General features: G+C 44.8%; 1 protein-coding gene across 1 annotated transcript in view; it reads left to right on the forward strand.

Moving 5' to 3' along the window:
• MYO10 (myosin X) overlaps positions 1 to 24,818 on the forward strand; it is a 171,883-nt gene that overhangs the window by 17,622 nt on the left and 129,443 nt on the right. Inside the window, exon 2 of the mRNA XM_063326123.1 lies at positions 17,044 to 17,142. Within this exon, the coding sequence (XP_063182193.1) occupies positions 17,044 to 17,142 (99 nt within the window). The remainder of the gene's footprint in view (positions 1 to 17,043; positions 17,143 to 24,818) is intronic.

Genomic DNA, 24,818 nt, shown 5'->3' on the forward strand with positions numbered 1-24,818 from the left:
AGGAGGCTTTCCTGAATCCTGTTTTGTTATACAGTAATTTGCCCATATAATGCTTCACTTTGCACAGTTCCATGCTTCAGCATTTGTGGAAAAATTGTTTTTCAGCAGTGTTTAGGTCATTTCACTTTACTTAAGAGTTATTAAGAAAACCACTGCCCAAACCCAACAAATAGCCGTTTTGTTGACTCTTGGTGTAGTAATATGAGGAGTGACTTTATTACTAGTATGAAAAGTAGTAAAAGATCTGACTGTGTTTAGGCAAAGGAATACATTTATATTTATTTTAGGCTTGCGTTTTTTAGTGCCATAAAAAAAAAAGATTAAATATGTTTTAATAGCACTATGTCAAGCAGTCATGGAAAATTCCCAGTCTGAGCTTGTGCAGGCATTAACTACTATGAAGTCCATATACTTTGGGTTTTGGCACTTTTTTCTTTTTTTCTGTTTTTAGAGTTCTTTTTTTGTTACTATTAAAGAAAAAGCACCTCTCTGGGCAGGGAAGAATCAGTAATTTTGAGTGTTACACTTGCATTTTAATTTAGTCACCCTGCTGTTTTGACTTGGAACTTAACTGTGCAGTCACCTTCTTTATCAGTAATTTAAAGCAACATCCTTGTGATGGCAAGCCTATGAAGTCCTCCCAGGTTTCACAGACTGGGGAACTGCACCACGCTGTGGGAAGTAGATGTTTATGGAATTGTTTGGGCTGATGTTTACGGAAGAGTTGGTTGACTTAATTCACTGCTAAGTAAAACAAATTGTTGTGTAAGGGTTCGTGCTCCTGAGTGGATGTACTTTCAGAGGTAGCTAAGAGAAAGATCATGGTTCCTTGGGCTTTAGGGTCAACAAGGGTTGCTCGTGAAAGCTTGCTGTCCAGAGTGACTTGTAGCTTCCAGCATACCTTTTGGGTGGGAGGGTGATGGGGGGAGCTGGGAAAAGTGGAGCAGGGAGGGATGTGTAAACCTACTGGAGCGGTTTCCTTGCAGGAGCAAAGCATGCTTTTGTCAGGCTTGCAGTAGCTGCATGGTCTGTGTATGTTGTCTATATGCCGCCTGGTAGAGGCACATGTTAGTCTATGGGTAGCCTAAGGTATCGGGTAGTGTTTTTTGAAATACTGTCATAGAATTATAGAATAGTTTTGGTTGGAACGACCTTTAAAAGTCACCTAGTCCAACCCCCCTGCAATGTTCAGGGACATCTTCAACTAGATCAGGTTACCCAGAGCCCCTCCAACCTGGCCTTCAGGGTTTCCAGGGACAGGACATCCTCTCTGAGCAACTTGCTCCAGTGTTTCACCACCCTCATTGTAAAAGAATATGACTTGAAGATGTGATTGCCAGAGTGGAAAGAGGTGCCAGCTCCTGGGTATGCTTTTGCTAGCAGCAGGATCCCCTACCCGTTGGTGCATCCCGAGCTCTCCACAAATACACTTGTGCTTCACATGCAAATACGTTTCATACCCCCTCAGTCTCCACCGTCATTTCATTATTTTTACCAGTCTTAAAGTCTGCTGGGGTTCACTTTCGAATACCTCTGTCTCAAAGCAGCTGTGTTCTTGCCGTGCCTTTCTCTGGTCTCGCATCAAGTTTTTCTAATCGGGGGAAGCACAGCTCTCCACAGCCGGCGCTTGTGGGAGCTCCTGGCTGGGGGATGTGGCTCCTACTCACAGCTGGCAGGTCTTCATGTGAAGGAAACGGGATCTCCTCCCTGGATTTAGACCAAAAAAATGGAGTTTAGCATCTCGGCCCAAGTAGGTCACACTGGTAGTAAACAGTACGGTCTGATTTCAGACCTGATCCTGGACAAATGGGAAGGAAAGTCAATCTCTGCTTCTTGCTTGAGCTAATCCCCTTGGCTAATATGAAGAGCTTGGGTGCAAGGAGTTCCCACCTTGTCACATGAATGGTGCAACTCTGAGAGAATACAATATATAGCTAAAATCACTTGGCTGAGAAGCTCCTTTGCCCGCTGAGAGGCATGCTGCTGCTCAACCCTGTTTTCATTGTTCTTTTGTGTACTGGTTGTAGCAGTCTAGAACAGAGCCTCGGCCCAGATGCATTTCCTTGTACTCCTCGTTTATCTCTGGGATAGATGTCACTTTGTCAGGTATTAATGATTTAAAGCACTTCTGTTTTGTTAAGTTCTTCTAATTGCTTTGTGGCGTAGGATTAAATCTTCTACCAACTCTGCAGTACAGTAAAATGCACATGTATGCATGCAAAATAATGTTACAGAAACAACTGCTCTGTGTTTCTGCTTTTTCTGCTCCAGCCACAAGTTGAGGTAGTCGTCTTTCCTGTTAGCAATTGCCAGCTTGTAATATAAACAGGCACTGAAGAAAAAGAAATAAATAAATCGGCGCTGGAGCGATGCAGGAAATGTTCATCCCCGCCATGAAAACAAGGGCGCAGAATGGGAACGCGTCAAATCTCTAGGTGTGCCCGCGAGGGAGGAAGCGTGCCTCGCCTTTTTGTTGAAAAGTGGAGTGCAGATTTTGACCTTCATAGGAAAGACGCTACAAGCCATGAGGAAAGGTGTGTTGTACATTCTAGGGACCTGCGAGCTGCTCTGTATGACCTGCCTGGGGGATTTGTCTGTAGATGTGAGATGGGAAGTTATGCGTATGAAATTACAGGGTTCAGTCCAGCACATGGCGTGAAAGTATCTGTGACAGGAGGAGAGGAGGGTTGCTGATATAAATACCTGCTCCGTTTCTGGGTTTTCTACTAAAGGTGTTCCCCTTCTGGCAGTTTACTGTCAAATGAATTTAAAGAGAGTAAATCTTTATTATATGTAAAATATATATGAAAAAAAATCCCAACAAAAGAAAAAATGAGTTGCTATAATGACTCAGGTGACTCGCCCTGTACATGCCTCATTTTATAGTTGCACGCTTGCAGAAAAGTCAAAACACGCATGCTCATAAGAGTAGCATTACTGGAAGGAAACGCATCAGGTCAGGGAGAAGTGGACTAAGCAAAAGCAGGAGATTGCCTTTCAGGGGGCTGTGACCTTGAGGGGCTGAATATAATGAACGCAGTGTTTCAGGCTGCCTTTTTACCTTGCAACTGCTGCATACCATTGGTATTCATCAGCAGTGACGGGGCTCTGCAGTGGGAAGCCTTGCAAAGCATCACCTCGTCCCGGAGAGGAGTTTAAAGCCGATAAAGTGCAAAACTGTTCAAAGCGCATGCAAGAAATGCTGCCTTTCAGATGGACTTCACAGCTTTCTAACTTTAACTAGTAATATGAGCTTCATTGCTAAATTTGCTTTCGATATCGGTTCCCAACTCTCCTTTCTATGAAGTTCCACCTTCTGTATGCATTACGGTGGTGTAAAACGCCGCCGGTGCAGCCTGCTTTGGCGTCACATAGCCTCTGGGGAAGTGGAGATTAGCCCTGATGGACGGTCTTCTGCTCGCACCATCCAACAGCTGAGTGAGAGACTCTGCTGGGATTAAATTTCTCTTCTACTACTGCATCCTCATTCTCCCTGTCCCCAAAGGTCCCTGTTTTGCTTCTGCTTTGGGGAAGTGAATTGGGTGTTTTCAAATGCTGTTGCAATTGATTTTTGTTTAAAGACATTTGATCACAGTTTGACAAATAGGTTACTTCTCAACCTTATAGGTTACAAGTGGCTGTTTCATACTTACTGACACTTAACGTTTGTTTCAGGGTTGGTAGGTTAGGTCCTATTTATGAGTTATTTAAGAACAGAATTAATTTTGAATTGAATAATACATTATTTAAGGTTATAGGTTTTTATCCTCCACAATTTGATGTATCCCCTTCATATTTCAAGGGGGTGGGAGGTCATTTTACATAGAAATACAACAGTGATCAAATCTTACATGCTTTACATCTTGGTTCACGGCTGAGCTTTAACATTTGTTTGGGATCCTTTCTTGAGTTTCTGACCTGAGAATGAGGTAAAGACTTCAGTAATCATTGCAGAAGAAGGAACTGGGAAGAGCTGCTGTTGACAGCCAGTCCTCCTGCTAACTCCAGACCCAAGAGAATTGTCCACCAAAGCCTCTGGGGGTGGTTACTTCCAGGCATCCCAGAGTATTGATGGGGGTAGGTAGGACAAAAGAAAACAGGCCTTAGGAAGGTGGCAGAAAAGACACCTGTTTCAGGCTGTAGACAGGTGCACCAATTTCAGAGAGTCCTGTTAATGTCATTTTTTCAACTGCTGTGAAAGCAAATTAATTCTAAAATAAATGGAAAGGGGAATAAACTGTATTTTTTTCTATCTGTGTAGACCTGTGGGCCTCTTTACAGGACTGCTACAGAGTCTGAGGGTCACTCTAAGACTTTTTTTTTCCTTTTTTCCTCCCCACCACCTTCCTGAAAATAGAGAATATGTATTTAAAAGTCTATACCCAGACTGTTCCTTTAGTTGCTTACTTCTGCCCCGTTGGTTGAATCTCCCACTAACTCTCCAGCAAACATGCTTGCCCCGTTTCTGCATAAAACGGTAATATGTGTTACTTAGTGGGTAATCCTGCTAGGATTTAATTAAAATACTATTGCCTGCCTGCTCTTGTTTTTTTAAGAAGTGCCTTTTGTTGCTGTATGCAAGGCAGTGAGCTGCAGGAAGTCGGAGGGCAAAAGGTGTTGGATATCATGTGCCATTAAAAAGCGCAAACGTCCGTCTGAGTGGTCCCCAAAGAAGGGAGAGATTTTGTCTTGTCTGGAGTGCATGTCCTCACGGCTCCAAGAAGGGTGCCTGCCATGGGGCTGCCCCGTATGTGCTCTGCGAGGAGCCAGGCTGAGCTCAGCCAGTGCTCTCCGGGCACGGCGGTGGTCCCCTGTATCCCCTGCAATCCCCGAGGAGACAGGCTGAGCTCAGCAGATGCTCACCTGGCACGGCAATGGTCCCCTGCAGTCCCCGAATGCACGAGCCCTGGGCCACCAACCGCCAGTGTTTCTGCCTCGGGTACGTGGGAACAAGCCAGCGCTCTGCCCTTTAATGATAAAGCGTGCCATTATGTTCTGCTTAATTGGTTGTGTTTTCATCAGGTGTTCTCCAGACGGGCAATTTGGAGTTGCTCGGTGATTATTGTGGTTTGCAGCATGCAAATTAGTGTGGGAAGCTGGTAACGCTAGCCTTGCAAACTTAGGACTTCAGTGGTAGAATCGGCTTTTTCTGCGCTGTCCTGAAGCACGAAAGGTAAGGAAGGAGAGCACAGACAGGTGCCCTGCTGCCCTCCGTTTGTCAGAACATCCATATGTTGCTCTGGCAAAGGATCATCCCATCTTCCAAACCTGCTTGTAAGAAGCCAGGCACCACAGGAGGGGTTCGGACCTAGAGAGGAACTTGCTTGCATCCTGGATTTTTAAGGCTTTAAAGGGTCCATTCATTATTATTTAATTAATTTTTAAGGATGGCTGGGTCCTGGGTGTGAAGTACTGGTTCCCCACCACCTCAGGTTGTTTCCTAACCCACGTTGGACTCATTCTGTGTGATGCTGCAAGCCCGATAACGTCTTCATGAGCTTCCTAAATCAGCCTCGGAGCTGCTGCTACCGAGCTGCTGCAGGCCAGAAAACCACATTTTCCTGGCTAGCTGTAGACATGGCCTGTGTTTATCCTTCATCCAGCTTCTTGGGGCTCCTGATCCTGCCTTTGAGCTGTGGTGAGCTGCCTTGCACCCACTCCAAGGGACCACATGTGTGAGGGGTTAGCCGTTGGGCCATCTCGGCTCTTGGAGATGGCATGGCAAAGCGATGCTTGCCCTGGGTTCAGGACACTGCCCCTGACTTATAACAGGGCATATGAACAGGGTTGAGTGGGTTCTGTTGGTGAAAGCTCTGTGGCTTACGGCAATGGGGGACCTGAGCTCCGTCTGCGAGGCCTGGTGCAGCCCAAACCTGTCACCTGCCTGTGGTCAAAGCATAGCTGGGGTTTGCTTGTCAGACTGGCTGGCTGGGCCGTCGGAAACGCAAGGCTGAAACAGTTGGTGGAAGTGTTACTGAACAGGTCCAGCAGCGCATCCTGATTTACCAACTCTCCGGTAGTTTTCATCCGTTCCTCCTGGTTACTGTATTCCATTAGGTATTAACCATAGTAAGTCCTTGTTCTACATGTGCAGGGTCCTGTTGACGTCTGTAGGACGTGGTAGTTGGGCAAAGTTAGGAAAGGGTTCTGGTGTTTGTAGAGCAAACCGCATGTAGTTTGCCAAATGAGATTGATATAAAAAAGCAACAAACAAACAAACTGAAAAAAAAACAAACCAAAAAATTCCACCTTGAAGCATGAACTAGCGATGTAAAGAAATAATTCAGTGCAATTACATACTTTAAATACTTGGGTTTCTGTGGTGAAATAGAGATATGTAGTGATGATACTGTGAAAGCAAAGCTGCAAAGAGAAATGAAGCCTGGTGAATCGCCTATTGCAAATTCAGTCTGAGGGGATCAGTAAAACTTAGGGGAAGAAGCTGTGACCTGAGATTTAAAATTCTCCTCTTTTCAATACTCAGCGTTTCTATTAGTGAAATAAATAAATGTGGGCTGAGTGGTCCCATTTTTGTCTTTTCTCTCTCCCTTTCACACTTACTTTCTGAGCCTTGGACTTATATAGCAAGACTATAGTCTTGCTAATTCTTATGGCAACAAAGTGTAAACTGTGTCTCTCCAAAATCCTGAGTTTTAATTTTAAGAAAATAGGTAGCTTGGAAGAAGAGGGGGGCAAAAACCAAAACCACACTTTTGAAGAATGTAGTCTGGGTGGGTCGGTTTGTTTTTCATCTTAAGGCTCTGATCGTATAGTTGTTTTTTCTGCAACAATTAAGGCTGGAAGTATTTTCCCTTCTTGCCCATCCCTGCTGTAACCCAGGAAAATGATTCATGTGTAAACTGATATTTTTGACTTGCAGGGAGATGTAACCAATTTAAATAAATAAATAAATAAAAAAACCCCCTGTAGTATTGTTAGACCTGGAAAAGGATCATGAAAATTGGCAATATAGAAATAAGAGCTAAAGTGGAACCTTTTGTGCTTTGATGCCAGTAACTTGCCAAGTGAAAGCTGTGATGTTATTCTTGGGAGTATTTTTTAAGTGTGCTTGTTACCTTGCGCAGTCTGCTGCTTAATATGAATTATCTTTTTCATACAAGAATCCCACTTAGCTAAAATTAAGTTTTCTTGGAATTGCCTGCTTCTTTGGCGCGGGGCATGGGGAAAAGAAAAAGAGGAAAGAAGACCTACACTGAGCTTCCTAGAAACCAGGAATAGTCCTTGCCTTGCAAAATTCATATCCTCCTGTGTACTTTCCGGTGCAACACTGGCATTTTATCAGTAATGCTCCTTGATGCAAGAATGCTTTGATAAATACTACCAGAATAAAGTCAGATGGCTGGCAAAGAGTGGTCAATGTCAGAAAATGTGTCTTGATCAGAAATTTCGCTTGCTTTGCGAATTCAAATCAGGCTGAACCGGTATAATGTCCCTCCAGACAAGGCATATCCGTGTTTGTATAGCACAACTAGCATCTGTGGAAAAACTAGCACTCTATAGTTGTTCCATATTTAGATTTTCTTCTAAAAAGGCAGTGTCCAGGTACACTGTAGAACATTAAGAACTGAACAGTTCATTGACTAATAAGCCCAATAGTTTCATGCCTCTTGAAAGTAAGCGTTAAATGCCTCTCTTGAGGACCCATGTGTCAAAGGAATGTGTGTTTTGGTTTGGTATTTTTTTTCCACTTAATCATCTCTTAAGTACTCAAATTAAAGATGTTCCTCATAAGTAAAACGTTTTGAAATGAGACTGAACATCTACCTTTGCAAGCAGGAGTTCCCATTTTGCAAACAAGACTCTCTGTGGGCTTTGCAGGAGGTGAATGGGAAACATCTTTCAAGTTCAGTCTCAAATTTACCCTCATTTCAGAGTGGTCGGTCTCTCCTGTACCACACGACTGGTGCTCATGAGTGGCTCCCCTGGCTTTTGCTTTGCGTCCTGCTCAGGCAGGAGAGGCAAGAGGATGGTGGAAGAAATTGCCAGGGTGTTTTACAGCACTTGTGAAAAATAGTTTTGAGACCATTAGCAACCTGTTGCAGATGACAAATTTGGGACCTGGGAGGTTTTACGGGCAAAGTTTCTTAAGAAGAGCTAAGTTGTGTGGCTGAGCCCCAGTAAAGAGGGTAGTGAAGAAGAAGGTATTTCTACTGGTCTTTGAGACACCAGTCCCAAGAGCGTGGCTGAAGGAGGGAATGATAAGAGGGTGCTAGCATGACTTCACACATGTGGATTTAGAAATCCTTCTCCACCTCGATGTGAGTTTAGAAGCTTGTCATCTAGCATAAGCAAAAAGTTGCCAAGCTGGTAGCTTTTGGACGGGGGACTGCCAAGCACAACTGTGGATGAGCTACAGGCATTTTGGCAGGCTGTCCTCTTGTCCCCGAGTCGGTGACAGACAGTGGTGCACGGCAGTGTAACAACTTGCTAGACGATATGGAAAAAATTATGTTAGCAGAAGCTAGTGGTGATTTAAATTGGCTTGTTTGGGCGGTCGTGCTGGGATAACTACTGTTGCTGTATTGCTGTAGACTTTGGTGAACGGTTATTAGAGGAGAGTCTCTCTTCCCTGCTGCTTTTATGCGCGCTGTCCTTCCTCAGTTCTGTCTTCCTTAAAATACCTGTTGAGGTTAAAAAAAAAAAATCTCACCTCCCATGGATGAAGAATAGGGTGTGTGCGTGTATGCAGTTCAGTTAAATTCAGTTGGTTTTGAGGAAACAAAGTTCTGAGGTTTTTGTGGGTTTGTGTTTGGGTTGCTTCTTTTTTCTTTGGTTGTTTTGTTTGGTTGGTTGTTTTTTTTTTTTTTTTTACATTTGTAGTCATGACTGTAATTAATAAAAATTGTGTTTTTGGAAAAATATGAGTGCTTGGCAAAACTGTTGTCATCAAAGAGGGGACTGCAACTCCCATTGAAATCTGTGAAGACAGAGTTAGGACTTGTTTGGTTCTTAGGGTAAATGTTAAGGTTTTTGTAAGGATATTGTATATTCCTCTTTAGGAATTCAAATAAGGGGAGAGAATTACGTGCTACTTTTAAGACGACCATGAATGTACGAGGAGCTCTGTCATTTGCCTGGACGCTGCTACCCCCTGCCCCAATGTAGAAGGTGACGGAAAGGTTTACAGTGGCTCCAAGCCCTTTTCCCCTGTGTTCCTTACATCTCCCCGCTATTATCAGTAACTACCCGCTCTTCTTTCTCCTCACCCACGTGTTGTCTTTTTGAATTACTTATCTTCCTTACTGAGTTTTAACAGATTAAAATTCCCTCACACACACACGAGCAAAGGTGGGGAGGGGAGAGCTGTGGAGGTGGTGTCCCGTGCCAGGCAAGCCTGTGTCACCTGCTGATGGTGAGGTACAGCGGGTCTTGAAACTGTGGATCTGGCAGATAAAGAAAAGTTGCTGTATGTGTTCCTCACTTCCCTGATTTCTCATTTTTCCAGTTTTATTCATGGTCAGTTGCCAAATAGTACTCGGAGCACTATTTTTAATTTCAGAATTAATCAGAAATGCCATTGACTTGACTGCACAGAAACTGTTATTTCTTTACCTAAATTTGCAGGCACAAGGAAGAGCTGTTGTCCACTAGCAGCTTGTCTAGCTTGGCTGCAGCTGCTAATCACAGTAAGCTTCCCAAATTCCTGTATTGTCATGTTTTTGCAGCCATGATCATAGAATCATAGAATGTGTTGGGTTGGAAGGGACCTCTAAAGGTCATCTAGTCCAGCCCCCCTGCAGTAAGCAGGGACATCTTTAACTAGATCAGATTGCTTAGAGCCTCACCAAGCCTGGCCTTGAATGTCTCCATGATCATAGAATCATAGAATGGTTTGGGTTGGAAGGGACCTTAAAGATCATCTAGTTCCAACCCCCCTGCCCTGGGCAGGGACACCTCCCACTAGACCAGGCTGCTCAAAGCCCCATCCAGCCTGGCCTTGAACACCTCCAGGGATGGGGCATCCACAGCTTCCCTGGGCAACCTGTGCCAGTGCCTCACCACCCTCAGTAAAGAATTTCTTCCATGATGCCGTGGTATAGGTTGGGCAGTCTTGAAAGTTAAAGGAGTATTTTGCAAAACTTGTCAAAACGTAAAGGTCGCACTTGAATGTCTCATGAAAGTCATAATTCAGACCGTAGCCATACCGATAACTCTCCCGAAAAAGACTTGATGGCATTTCATTGCTGGATTTGCTTTTGAGGGTGTGATAAAGCTGTTGTTTCCTAGCGGTGTGGAAACCTTGTCGTCCTCAGGAGCTGGCAACCACGTCTTCAGAGCTCTAGCAGAGAAGTGCAATTACGTTTTGGCCTTGGAGGGAGGTCTGTTAGTGATGTGTGTCTTCACACTCAGCAGCAGAAGGTGGGGAGGAGCGTGCCCGTCCACCTGTGTATATAGAGGGTAATCTCTGTGTGATGTTTGTGTTGGGAATAACTGGAAGATAAAATGTTCTGGCTGGGATTTTTGTTGTTTGGGGTTTTTTTTAAATATTTTTTAAAAGTCCGTATTAGATGAAGCAGTGGTTCTGTAAGAAGCACTGGTGCTTTCAAAGGGCTGGGGAAGGCACAAATTTATTCCAGTTCCCTCTCAAGTCAGTAACAGTAATAATATATGTCTTAATCCAGTTTCTTGCTTTTAAAGTGGTATGCCATCGTCGGCGCTGTGCTATCTCCAATTACTGAAACAGGAGGAGATGGAGCCTGTTCAAGGTTAATCAGCAGCTGTTCCACAGATCTCGGGAGCAGGAGAGCTGGTGCTTTGATCTGGTGTGGGGGATGGACAGGCAACAGAAACATCTCGTTTTCAAGGAGACTTTGTTCTGCAGGAAACTAACCCCCCTCAACTGACCTTATACCCCACGGAAACATCTTCATGGCTTTGTTCTGCTTTAAAACAGTAAAGCAAAGTGGTATTGTTCAGGAGGCAGAACTAAATTTGTGGAGAGAAAGGTGTTAGTAGTTTACTCCCGTGCTCTCTAAGGAAATTGTGATTAATGTCTTAAGTGTTTTGAAAATGAATTTTACCCCATTCAGCTGGACTGAGTATGTGCCTAGATTTAAGTGTGTGGTCAGTTCATGAAGTTGAGTTTAAGGTACTGAAATTCGCATTCCATGCTCAAATACCTTCCAAAGCTGTCCTTTCTCTCACTGCCTACAGAGATTTAGGATTCAACTAGTCCTCTGTCACTCCATCCATTCCTCACCACCCCACCAACTATTGGCAGAAGGCAGGCAGGCTGGCTGGAGAGAAACGGAGCCCATTAGTGGCACTATCTTGGCATCGTTTCTAGAATATTAATTTATTTCCCTTTCCTAGGTTGTGTAGTGGTAGCATACACAGACTTTTGTAGTGATTTTAGTGTTTCAAACACCGCTGGTTGTTGTGGAAGCCTTTTATCGATGAGCGAAGGAAAGTGCACCGGGGAAGCGGGGCACTGAGAAGGAGGGGATCTAGGTCAGTACTCTGAATTACAGAGTAATACATCAGACAAATGGCCATTACTACTTGTTTGTTTTCCTGGACTTAGGTATGGAAGAACAGGTCTGGTTTTCTGCTTAGGAAGCTGAACACTTCATTTTGGGGTGGAAGTCGGTGAGGGATCTCCAGCTTCCACTGGACTTTATGAGTTTGCCACTGAGTAGTCTGGCCAAGCATGCACTCGACATGTTAAATGTTCTGGGTCCCTGAACTGAAGTGTTTTCAGTAATCCTAAACTAGCAATGAGGGACGAGTTTTCAGAAGCAAATGTGTTCATTAACGTGAAATTAACAAAGCTGTATTTTTATCTGGATAGCTTCTTTCTTGTTGTGGCCTTCTTTGTGTGAGTTAGTAGAGAGGAGGAACGACGATAAATGTGGTTTTAGTTATCTTTTCCATTAAAATGCTATGTCCAGCTTGACCTAGTTAAAAACATCTCTTCCTGTCTCTCAAACTTTGCATTTGGAGCCAAGCTACTGAGGTACATAAACAAAAGGTTCTCTAAATCTATATTGACTATTGTTCCTTTTGCTTTGCCAAGCCCTAATAGCGAAATGCTTTTTGAATACAGGTGCAGCATAACCTACGTTCACTGCCCTTAATTTGAAGCCGTTTTAACTGCTTTGAATCAACAGCATTGATGACTCAGCTGGATTTTAAGTTAACATGTGAATGAGCAGCATTTGACTTGGATGAGAACACAGTTATTATACAATATGTGCTTTTCCATATATAGAGATGCATACGGTATATATAAAAATTTAATTGATGCACAGGCAGTTATTTTATTCAGTGTATAACCTGTATGCATACAAAATCTAGCTTCTTAATTACAGTTTTGTAACAAATGCTCCACCGTTTTACGTAGTTGAGATAAAGTTCTTAGCTAATTTTGTGATTTCCAGCATATACGTCCAACAGAAAGTAAAAAAGAGTGGATTTTTATCATCTCCAAGAATAGAATACAGCGGAGATAAGAGAAAACGTCTGCATTTTCAGCAGTAAAATCTGTGAGGTTAGAAGGACTAAGGACTCCTCCAGGTGGTCTTGCAGCTGTGAGATTTGCAAACCTATTTCCTTTCCCTTTTGCAATTGGGAGAAATGTATTTGCTATGGAAATGGTGCCATATGGTCCTCCTTCTGCGAACACTCTTCCAAGTATTTTTACAACCTCGCTTCGTGGAAATAAAAAACCATTGGGCTCTTGTAAGTGCTCCGTGGCTTTGCTTTCCCCCTTATCACAGAACAGCAGGATGTTAGGTGGCTCGTCAGCGAGCTCTGGAGTAACCCCAGTTACCAGGCTTCTCCCCCCAAAAACAGGTCCAGATCAGTATAATGTGCCACCCTGTGCATTGAGCGGAGTCCTTCCGCCGGTGCGTCCTGTGTGACAAGTCTTGTCCATAAACTAACTGCTCGTGAAGGTTTTGTTCTCAAAACTGTTGCTTGCACCTAACGAACGCACGGCAGAGGGACGGTAGCCCCGTTGCAGAGCTCGCTGGGCACAGGAGGTGGCTGTAACATGCACAGCTTGTTGAGGTGTCTCTTGCCAAGGCTTTTTTTGGTGGTTTGTTTTGTTTTGGTTTTTTTTTTCCGCCTCCCCCGGACGGGAAAGCCTTGGAGCACCCAGCCCGTGGACAGATCCCGTATTGTTGAGCTACCTTGCCAGGGAACACGTTGTATTTGCATCTCAGATGCCTGGGGCTTTGTGAACTGCATTGTTCCTCCTGCCTCCCCTGAATAGCAGCTATTGACCCCTAACAATGTACATTTGTTTAAATCAAACCCTTTCCTACTCGCTTTAAAAAGCTTATTTTAAGACTAGCCCAGCCAAGTGAACGCTTCTGTGCAGGCCCCTTTTTATTCCCAGAAATAAAATTGCGGAATTAATTATTTCATTTCAAGATGGAAAACATTCTCCTCCTTGTGAGAGGCTATTTTGAATGCTGAGGTTTTGGCAAATTTTGTTGCGGCTTAATATTTATAAGCTTTTTATTGCCCTTGAAAGCATAAACTTCATGTTACTTGAGCTCAGAGATTTTGGGAAATAATAAACCAATGGAACAACAGGGGTTTGGTTGTCCTGAAGCACATGAAGAACTTGACTGCGTTTTGACAAATAGGTTTTTTTGCGATTTATGCGTGCATTTAGATGGATTGCATTCATCAAGGAGGAGGAGGTGGAGACTGACTGATACAGACACTTAATGCCCAGCAGCGGGCTGGCAAGAGCATTTCTCTGGGTGGTGGGAAGTCTTGGGTCAAACTGCCTTTGCTGCTCGGGGTGACTGTTGTACATGCTTCCACCCATCAAGCCATCAGGTCTCCAGAGTTTGGCTGTCTCAGTAGCCACTGTTGTTAAATCTGTTACAATTTGTGAATAAAACAATGGTTGTTTAGTGGGGGGGGAAAGCTTTTCTATGCCTTGTTGCTGTGGGGTTATTGGGTCAAGGCAGAAAAGCCCAGTGAAGTAAAAATTTTCTACGAGCTGAACGACCATGTAGTCCTTCCATTTTGTGCCAGAATGATCCCACTACTAACAGCAAAATATTTAACCATGAAACAGCAGTCGTAAAATTGAATGGGGTTCTTACATGGGCTGATGATTCTTTCTTCTGGTGTCCTGTGTTAACTCTGAAGTATTTCATCTCATGAGGTTTCTATAGGTATTTCTGTTGGATGCATTAGAAGCGAGTTGCCAGCAGGTCGATGGGGGCGATCCTTCCCCTCTGCTCAGCACTAGTGAGGCCCCTCCTGGAGTGCTGTGCCCAGTTCAGGAGGGGCATGGACATACTGGACAGGGTCCAATAAAGGACCATGAAGGGATTGGAGCATCTGTCCTGTAAGGAAAGGCTGAGAGAGCTGGGACTGTTCGGCCTGGAGGGCGGGTGTCTCATCAATGTATATAAATACCTGGAGGGAAGGTGCAAAGAGGAGGAAGCCAGGCTCTTCTCAGTGGTCCCCAGTGGCAGGACTGCAGGCAGTGGTCACAAACTGAAACACAGGAGGTTTCTTCTGAATGTCAGGAAGCACTTTAATACTGTGAGGGTGACCGAGTACTGGCACAGGCTTCATCCTTGGGGATCTTCAACAGCCATCTGGACGTGGTCCTGGGCAACCAGCTCTAGGGGACCCTGTTTGAGCAGAAGGGTTGGACTGGATGCCCTCCAGAAGCCTCTCACAACTTCAGCCTTCGGTGATGCACAGGTGAAGTGAGGTGGCTGGGGACATACAGGAATCTCAGGCAAAAGACTCAGCTCACCTTGCTCTAAGCATATGGTGTGGTGTAGCGTGAGTACATTGCATCAAGAAGAGTGTGGCCAGCAGGTCAAGGAAGGTCATCCTGTCCCTCTACTCTGCCTTGGTGAGGCCACATCCGGAGTACTCCGTCCAGTTCTGGGCTCCCTGGTTCAAGATGGACAGGGAACTGCTGGAGAGGGTGCAGCAAAGGGCTACAAAGATGATTAGGGGACTGGAACATCTCTCTTATGAAGAAAGGCTGAGGGACTTGTGTCTCCTTAGTCTGGAAAAAAGACGGCTGAGGGGGGACCTTATCAACACTTACAAATACTTAAAGGGTGGGTGTCAGGAGGATGGGGTCAGGCTCTTTTCAGTGGCGCCCAGCGACAGGACAAGAGGTAATGGGCACAAACTTGAGCATAGGAAGTTCCATCTAAACATAAGAAGGAACTTCTTTACTTTGAGGGACCTGTCAGCATGAGAGTGTTCATGCTGCTCGAGAAGGTTAAAAACAGAGTGGTGCCCTCAGTTTCCTGATGGCTGGAGTCCAGTGCAGACCCAAGAGAGTTGGTGGAAGTCTTCCCTCTGCTGTCACTGGGTTTTGAATTAAATGTTCAGGTCCTCCCTATTGCTTTTACCACTTCTGGAGACTCCTCTCCCTGCTGTTTCCCAGTCCCCTGCTCCCCCCTGCCCACCCCGGGTGCGAGTGCTCTGCTTTCTGCTTCCCTTTGCCCTCACCCTGCGCTCTTGAGTCAATGTATGCTGCGTTTGAACTGCCTCGGGCTCACTGTAAACCTGGAAACATCTGGCTCGAGGTTTCAGAGGTAAAAGGGCAAACAGCTCCGCAGGCATTTGCAGCATTTAAAATGGAAAGCAGTTTGTCAAAAGATGGAGGGGGTGTCGGGGGGGAAATAATGAGGGATGCTCTTATGTGGTCCTCTGTGCAGCTGAGCTCTTACCATTCAGAGAAACCAAGTAGCAAGAGTTTGTACATTCTCTGTGAGTATTATTTTGTGTCTCAGTGCTGCAGTTCCCCTGTCATAGAAACAAGGATAATGTCTATTCAACATTATCTAAAGCGCATGCAACTTGTAACGTGGCTGAAGTCGGTGGTAGACTCAAGGGCCACTCGCCCTATATGTGTAACAGAAGTAAAAATCTGTATTTGTCGTGGTTGTTAATCAGGACCCTGCACCCCACCAACTTAACAAGGCTGGAAGTCTAGTTTCTGGGTGTAGGAATTCAGGCAAGGGCAACATTTGGATGCTAGCACACAAAATTAATTATTTGAATTGGTTTTTATCAGTGATCGTACACCCAAAGTCACAAAGTTCTGATTATCAGGGTATAACCCAACCCTTTTCTACCACCACTTTACTGTTTTCTTTAGGAGAGAATATGACTGCTGTCTGTCTGTAGAGAAACGGGAGTATAGTTTGGGTTGGAGGTCAGACCATGGGGTGTTGCTGTTCAGTGTTTTCATGCCAGCTGAAGCCGCCTTCTCTGCTGGAGCAACTTGAGTGGGTATCATTAATGGGATGGCTTTTGCTGCAGCTGCAGCGTCAGCTGTGGTTCCTCCTCCCTTGTTCCCAGTGCTGGATGTTTCTGTTTTCTTGACACTGGATCTACCAGCCAGGTGAAAATTAAAATAGTCTATGCCTACCTTGTTTTACTAGACTGTCTTAGGTGTCTCGCTGGTAGTGTCTCCATTGTGTGCTCACCGCTGAAAAGCGAATATCATTTCTTTGTAAACTTGCCTGCTAGCAGGTTGTGGGGTTTTTTTGGTTTGTTTTTTTTTTTTTTTTTTTTTTTAAATCCTCTGCATTTTTGTGCAGTCAAGAGAGGAGGACCCTATAAAGGGCAAAGTGGTTTAGAAAAAAGGTGAAAGATGATAGTGGGGGGAAGTGCTGTGAGTGCTTAACAGACGTTGAAAATAAACAGGTAGGGAGCCAGCCAATGTTGAGGAGGATCTTTTAAACTGTGTGTAAATTCAAACACCGCTTTGTAATTTTACGTGTGCTAACATGAGGCACATGACTCAGAGAATTGGCTCTAGCTGCTCTTGCCAGCATTTAGGAACTTCTATTAAAAAAAAAAAAGCACTCAAGTGTAGTTCTCCTGTGTTTACTGTTTTGGCAGAAACCAACAAATACTTGCTGAGAGGTTGTTTTATTTTATTCATTTCACTGGTTTATTTGGATTTTGCTCTCGCTTTCTCTCTTTTTACTTGATAAGTATTTCCATAGAAAAATATTGAGTGAAATTCTTTTTTCAGTTATGCCATCTATAACTCTGTTTTGTTTATTTTAGGGGTCTCGGGTCTGGCTGCGAGAAAATAATCAGCATTATCCCAGTACTGTTCATTCCTGTGCGGAAGGAGTCGTCGTATTCAGGACAGACTATGGTCAGGTATGAGCATCGCTCCTCTTTGTTTTCTCTTTTGATGCTCTGTGGAAAAAAAGCTGTTCTCCTTGTGGGAAGGGCTTGAGGGAAACTAAAAGCCTAAGGTTTGTGAATAAAACATTCCTTTTGTATGACTTGAATGCACAACTTTGGTTTTAATAGCTCTTTCCATTGGCTGTCCGGTCAGTTGCTATGATCGTGCCTGACAAAGCTGAAGCGGCGCTGCTGGCTGTGAGAGCCTTCTTCCACACAGGCCTGTGGTTATCTAGTTTACCGGAGGTGGGTGGCCTCTCCACGGTTGTATTCCCTGACTGTAACAGAAAGTGGGGCTGGCACGTGGCACTGCGGCATCACGGCAGTGGAGTGTCACTGATTCAATGGGAGGCAGCAAGGCACACCTCCTGGAGCAAATCCAGGGTAGCTCCACCAGCTCCTGTCACAAGAGGATTGTGAAGAAAGGGGACCATTACTCCCCTCTCGTTGCTCTTGTGGTTTGGTTTTGGTGTTTTTTGGGGATTGTTTTTTTTTTGTCTGTTGGGTTTTTTTGTTGTTGTTGTTTTTTGTTTTTTAATTTTAACCGCTTCCTGGCTGTCCAGCACTCCTGGCTTCTGCCTGCCTGCAGGGATGGAGATAGGCCCTAGCATTTGCTTGGGTTTCAGTTTTAGGTTGAGTCAGATATAAACAGTTATGCTGAGACAGTCATCAACCTCTGGAGGATGCTCCCTTTGACTTTTGGAGGATGTTTGTTCCCTCAGTTTTGCTTCCTTTTCTTAGTTATTTGCACCAGATGAAGGTAGCTTCAGGTAGCGAACAAGGCTGAGGAAAGCACAGTAGACTGGAAAACTTGCTGCCTTCACTTAACGTCCTTCTGGATGAGCAGGGTGGAAAAGCATGTCTTTTGGGAAATGCTTACTTTCCTTGCATGCCTTTCGCCAGGCAGGAAAGGAACCAGACAGAATTGCACAGTAGTTTTTGATGGGCAAGGTATAACCTATTTGAGGTTAAATTGCTGCTATCCTGGCACTGAGGGGTGAAAATGACTGTGAAACAACTGGGGTCTGAGGCAGAGAAAACGATGTCTTCCTTCTCTTCAGAATCCCTGGGTGTGTGGCAAAGGAAACGGGGTGACAGAGAGGAGGTCACATCCAAGCATCTGTGTCTGGTCATGTCTCTGGTGGCAAAACTTAGTTGTGCTCCATGTCCCTGGGGAGGCAGAGAGATGGGTGAAAGTCACTGCTATCCTCAGCATCTGAAGAGGTAGTCAGGTAACCCAACTCTGCGATAGCTGTTGCGTTCCCACTCCCATCCACTGCCCTCCTAATGTCAGCAGTTCATTCTTCAACCAACACTTGCATCCTCCTAGAAGCTATGCTAAGGCATATTGAGGACAGGGAGGTGATTTGAGACAGCCAGTGTGGCTTCACCAAAGCCAAGTCTTGCCTGACCAACCTAGTGGCCTTCTATGATGGAGTAACTACATCAATGGACAAGGGAATAGCTATGGTTGTCATCCATCTGGACTTCTGTAAGGCTTTTGACATGATCCCCCACAACATCCTTCTCTCTAAATTGGAGAGGTATGGATGTGATGGGTGGACTGTTTGGTGGATGAAGAATTGGTTAGATTGTTGCATCCAGAGGGTGGTGGTCAGTGTCTCAATATCTGGATGGAGATCAGTGGTGAGTACTGTCCCTCAAGGGTCCGTACTGGGACCAGTACTGTTTATGTCATTGATGAAGATATTAGACAGGGGGATTGAGCGCATCCTCAGCAGTTTGGTGACGACACTAAGCTGAGTAGTGTGTTTGACATGCTTGAGAAGTGGGCCGGTGTGAACTTCATGAAGTTCAGCAAGGCCAAGTGCAAGGTCCTGCACCTGGCTCAAGGCAACCCCTGGTATCGATGCAGGAACTGAGAGTAGCTCTGCCGAGAAGGACTTGGGGGTATTAGTGTATGGAAAACTGGACATGAAACAATGTGCACTTGCTTCTTTTGCTGCAGCCCAGGATGTGGTTGGCCTTCTGGGCTGCAGCAAAAGAAGCATGTCCAGCTGGTCAGGGGAGGTGATTCTGCCCCTTTACTCCGCTCTTATGAGATCCCACCTGGAGTACTGCGTCCAGCTCTGGAGTCCTCAGCACAGGACAGACATGGACCTGTTGGAGCAGGTACAGAAGGAGGCCCGTGAAGGTGGTGAGGGAGCTGGAGCACCTCTCCTAGGAGGACAGGCTGAGAGAGTTGGGGTTGTTCAGCCTGGAGAAGAGAAGGCTCCAGGGAGACCTTATTGTGGCCTGTCAGTACTTAAAGAAAGATGGGAACAAAGTCTTTAGCAGGGCCTGTTGCGATAGGACAATGAGTAACAGTTTTAGACTGAAGGAGGATAGATTGAGACTAGATACAAGGAAGAACTCTTACCATGGGGCTGGTGAAATACTGGAATAGTGTTTCCCGGAGAGGTGGCAGATGCCCCATCTTTGGAAACATTCAAGGTCAGGTTGGATGGGGCTCTGAGCAACCTGATCTAGTTGAACATATCCCTGCTTATTGCAGGGGCGTTGGACTAGAGGACCTTTACAGATCCATTCCAAACTAAACCATTCTATGATTCTTTGCACCTGCACCAAGTTACCCCCAGACACAAATGGTATGGGGGAAGACATCCACAAAACTACATTGAGAGTAACTACCACTAGGTGCAAAGCCTCCTCACAGAGAAACAAGAAGGCTGCCTTTGTGCTGGCATGCTTTCTGTGGGTTGCATGTTAAACTGCGCATTTAGTGTTGCTCAGATTTGGGAGGTTGCATATTTTGACCTGTCCTACTGAAATATAAGGTCCAGTGAAGTGCACAGGCTGAGACTGTCTCCTCTGTTGGCTCTTTGACGCTGAAAAAACAGGATCCGTCACATTAAAGCATCACTGTTATGTTTGGGTTGGAGAGTAGGAAGGCTGCTCTGTGTGTTGTTAAACAAACCTGTGCTCCAAGCAGTGTCCAGCATTGGGCCTTTCGTTTAAAGATAGGCCTTCTCCAGCTCCTAGTAGGAGTGACACACATGCTTGTAGGAGGGGCTACCTGTAATTTTTACAGGATTTTGTAATTGAACATGTAGCTGTAAAGAACCTGACTTTTAGAAGAGTTTTGACCTTCAAAACCCTTACAGGAACTGCAGATGCTGTTGTAAAACGCAGAGCTTGCTTTGGTGCCCTAGAAAAGGATGGTAGAGTTAATGTTGGCATCGGCCAGTGGAAAAGCTGTTTGCTAATGGTCTTGCCTGCATGTGTTACGTGTGGTGTTGCTGCCTTTCCGTGGTGTACATAATGCAAGTTGAAACTTCAGGTAATATGGAAAAAGCCGCAAGTCGTTACCGTGATATCATCTGACTGATTACATTTCCTTAGAAAACCTTAGTGCTATAAACATCACTGGGGAAAAAAAGAAAAAAAAACCCACCCAAAACAAACTAAAACCTTCTTTGGTTTGGCCTGCTTGTGTTAAAAGCAGGTGGTGCAAAACGGGAAGGACGTAGGGAGCAGCCTTCAGACCCGTGACATGGCGTTCGTCTCTGGTGGGTCTGAGCTGGCTGCTGCCCAGCTGAAGGCATACTAGTGATTCACTGCATTTGGTAACTTCAGTTTTTCAAGGCTTAGGTTTTCAGGAGTGCACTTTGCATGCAAAGAGACCATACCAGCAGACGTCGGCCAATTGGTATTTTTTTTTTCTCCTGTTGCTTTTCCTGATGCCCTTTTAGACCATCCTGCCCTTGCTGTTTGGTTACCTATGGGCTGCAGAAGGTTGCAAGCGGGTGATATGAAACTGAGATAATGCCCAATGACTACTTCTGACGGCTTGGCAATCACTTTGAAGAACAAGGCAGGGGAAGCAAGGGGAGCGATGATGATTTTTTTTGAAGCGTGGCTGGCGTATTGACTTCACAGAATTTCAGAGTTGGAAGGGACCTCTAGAGATCATCTAGTCCAACTCCCCGGCTAAAGCAGGATTGCCTAGAGCACATCCCTCAGGGCTGCATCCAGGCAGGTCTTGAAAGTCTCCAGAGAAGGGGACTCCACAACCTCCCTGGGCAGCCTGTTCCAGTGTTCTGTCACCCTCACTGTAGATAAGTTTGTTTTTGGTTTTTTTTTTCTCATATTTGATTGGAACTTCCTGTGTTCCAGCTTGTGCCCGTTCCCCCTCATCCTGTTACTGGGAACCCCTGAAAAGAATCTGGCTCCATCCTCCTTAAACCCACCCTCTAGATACTTGTAAACATTAATCAGGTCCCCCCTCAGCCTTCTCTTCTCCAGGCTAAAGAGTCCCAGCTCTCTCAGCGTTTCCTCCTAAGGGAGATGCTCCAGTCCCTCAGTCATCTTTGTTGCCCTATGCTGGACTCTCTCCAGCAGTTCCCTGTCTCTCTTGAACTGGGGAGCCCAGAACTGGACACAGTATTCCAGTTGTGGCCTCACCAGTGCAGAGTAGAGGGGTAGAATGACCTCCCTTGACCTGCTGGCCACACTCTTCCCTGTGCAGCCCAGAATTCTGTTGGCCTTCTTGGCGACAGGGGCACATTGCTGGCTCATGGATAATTTACTGTCTACCAAGACCCCCAGATCCTTTTCTTCAGAGCTGCTTTCCAGCAGGTCCACCCCTAACCTATACTGATGCCTGACATTCTTTCTCCCCAGGTGCAGCACCCTACACTTGTCCTTGTTGAACCTCATTAGGTTCTTCTCTGCCCAGCTCTCCAGCCTGTCTAGGTCACACTGGATGGCAGCATGGCCCTCTGGGGTGTCAGCCAGCCCACCCAGTTTGGTATCATCAGCGAACCTGCTGATTCCCAGACCCTTTTAACAGCTGCAGCTTGTGTTCAAGTCTAATGACAAACTGACGAAAGTGTTGGGACCTTATCAAAGCCAGCATTGTTATTCATCTGCTCTGATTCAGTAGCTTCTACTAGACTTTGCACTTCTCGCCTTTCCACTGAGCATTTTGCGTGACTTCTCAAGACGTGATTGCCGGGGCGGTGGGACTAGGAGGGTGTGTTCACTGGAATTGTGCTCAGGCTCTACTTCTATGAGTTTGAACTTCAAGTCCTTGCCAATGTCAGTTTGCAGAATAATGGAAAAATCATAGCACAGTACATTACTTCTTAATTTCTTCCTTCTGTTCTGTTCTGAGTGGTAGAAGTACATTTGCCACAAAAACCTGTGGTGGCTTACGGTTGTATGCCGAAGGGGTGTTGGTTGTAGGGAATCCTACCCAGTGCCAATGCTCTTGTGAGAATATGCCATGACCTTTCAATAGTACAACAAGTTGTGTGTCAGGTGTTGAATCCCTTTTTGATAATCACACAGTGATATAATTGCTCCTCGAGTATTCTTGTGTTGCCTGAATGTTTCAATTAAGGAGTCCATTAGTTAAATGTCATTAAAGACAATTGTGGTAGTGCCTTCTGCTGTTGTCACCCTCTACATGAGATGGTTGTAAAACTAGCTGATTTGATAGGCTGAGTGGAATATCTGCTACGTATCATATGGGATACTAAAAAAGGGAATTTCAGGTTGTAGGTTTGAGTTTCCTGAGCAAATGGCTACGAAACAGCCTTAACTCTTTATGGAAAAAAAGAAAAGCGTGGCATTGTACGGGGGTAGATGAAAGCCTCATTAAATACAGGGAGGGGCAGAGTACGACAGGGACATATTTCGCCACCCTGCCCACGATGAAGGAGTGGGAGATGAAAGGCATAACATCCCTCTCGGCGCACGTTCATGGCGCTGGGCTGCAGCTGGCTCCAGACTGCCCCTCAGAAGCCTTCTGCAGGCTGGCCTTCAACGCGAGGGGTCTGCACTGACTCGAGAAGCTGCGATGAGCAGACAGTTCACAGTCTCAATGTTTTTTCTCTTTATAATGAGCACTTTCCAGAGGAGAAAATGCTGTACTCATTTGCTGGTTGGTGGGTGGGTTTGGTTTGTGTTCCATTAGCGTGCACAGAGCTGGTGAAGGGAGTCTGTGGCGGATGGTTTGGAAACACCATGTCTGCGAATATACAAGTTAAGTATGTCAGTGCAGTCTGTGAATACTCAGACTTAAAAAAAAGTCCTAATATTTCCTTGTGTATATAGACATATATGTGTGTGTAAGATGTCATTACAGTTACTGCGTCTTTTTTTTTTTTTCATGTTTTAGGGTGTTGTTGCTACCTCCATTTTTAGGGTTAAAATGATTTCTTCCTTAAGGGTTTTATTTACAGTGAAGCAGACGCTTCCTCATCGTCGTATTGTATAAATTTTTAATGAAGTTGTGTGAGCTTATAAAGTACTCCAGTGAATGTTTAAATGAAATGCTAAAAGCCCTACTGTCACTGTATGCTTTGTTTGAAATGACTTACTTGTGTATGTTCAGTAGAGTATCACAGGTTCTGTTGAGGAAAAAAAACACCTCAGTTTCTCTTCTTTTCTTTTCCAAATGATGTGAACTTTATTTCAGATAAAATACTAAATATTTCAGATAAAATACTAACTATTTCAGATAAAATACTAACTTTTGCCCTGGCATGAAAGAGGACTGCCTTGCACTCTTGGCTTGTACAGACACGCTTGAAACTGTCCCCAGTGAAAGCATCGATGGCGAATAGAAAAAGCGGGGGGGGAGTGGGGGAGTGAAATCTTTCAGAAGAGTTGTCTTGAGTTGGCGTGGCATTAATTTCAAGAACATCTATCTTATCTCCTAATTAGGACTCTCTACTTTTTCTTCCATTTGTACATCCAAATATATATAAAAATAATGCCAATAATAGTTGTGTCTCATCCCCCCCCATTTGTTTTAATGTAGTCATGGTTGTTCAAGCCTTTGAGCATTGTGGACTTTCAGAACAAACCTAAGAGCGTGCATTTTTAATAATGCCCATTCCCTTGCAAGGGAAAATTTCTGTAAATGTAAGACATAATAAGTGTTGTGGGGGTGGGGAGGAGGGAATATCTGAAGAAACTCATCCAGAGAGAAGTAAAAGTTGAATCAAATGGCCGGAGTCTGACACTGAAATTTCAGGATATTTAATTGCATACCTGCTTAGTTGACTGAGAGGAACTTTTAAATCAAATCTGTTATAAATAGAAGCAGCTGAGCGTTAATATCCCAAAAATGCAGGCTCTTTAAAAACAGATGTCACATTTCACCAGTAAAGACCCTGTCAGTTAAAGCAGCTTTCTGTGAACTTTCTTCACAAAGAAGTCCTTCACGGCATGGTGTTATGTCAGCAAACAGAGTGCCGCTCAGTATCCTGAGCTTCAAATCAGAGGCACCTGTAAATGGTTTGGTCAGCAACAAAAGTATTTTTTCCTGTGTGTTTAACTTAATGTGGCTCTTCTGGGGCATTTCCGCATCTCAAGAATGGGAAGGCTACAGATGTTCCTTGTTAAACACAGCTCAAGTATGCTTTCCATGGAGGTTTTCACCTTTTTTTTTTTTTTTTTTTTCCTCCTTCTGGTTTGAAGGCTGGGAGAAGTTTCTCATCGTGACCTCATTCAAAAAAAGTTAGACCTGGGCTTTGTTTGAGGTCTGGTTTTTTTTCCTTTTTTGCTTGGTTTGGAGGGTTCCTTTTGTTTGATTTTTTTGAGTTTGCAATAGGATTCTGTTGGAGTTACCATGTGGTTCTACCAGGGGAGTTCACGTTTTCCTCATTTTTGGTTTA

Source organism: Chroicocephalus ridibundus, chromosome 2, assembly GCF_963924245.1.
Source record: "Chroicocephalus ridibundus chromosome 2, bChrRid1.1, whole genome shotgun sequence".
NCBI lineage: Eukaryota > Metazoa > Chordata > Aves > Charadriiformes > Laridae > Chroicocephalus > Chroicocephalus ridibundus.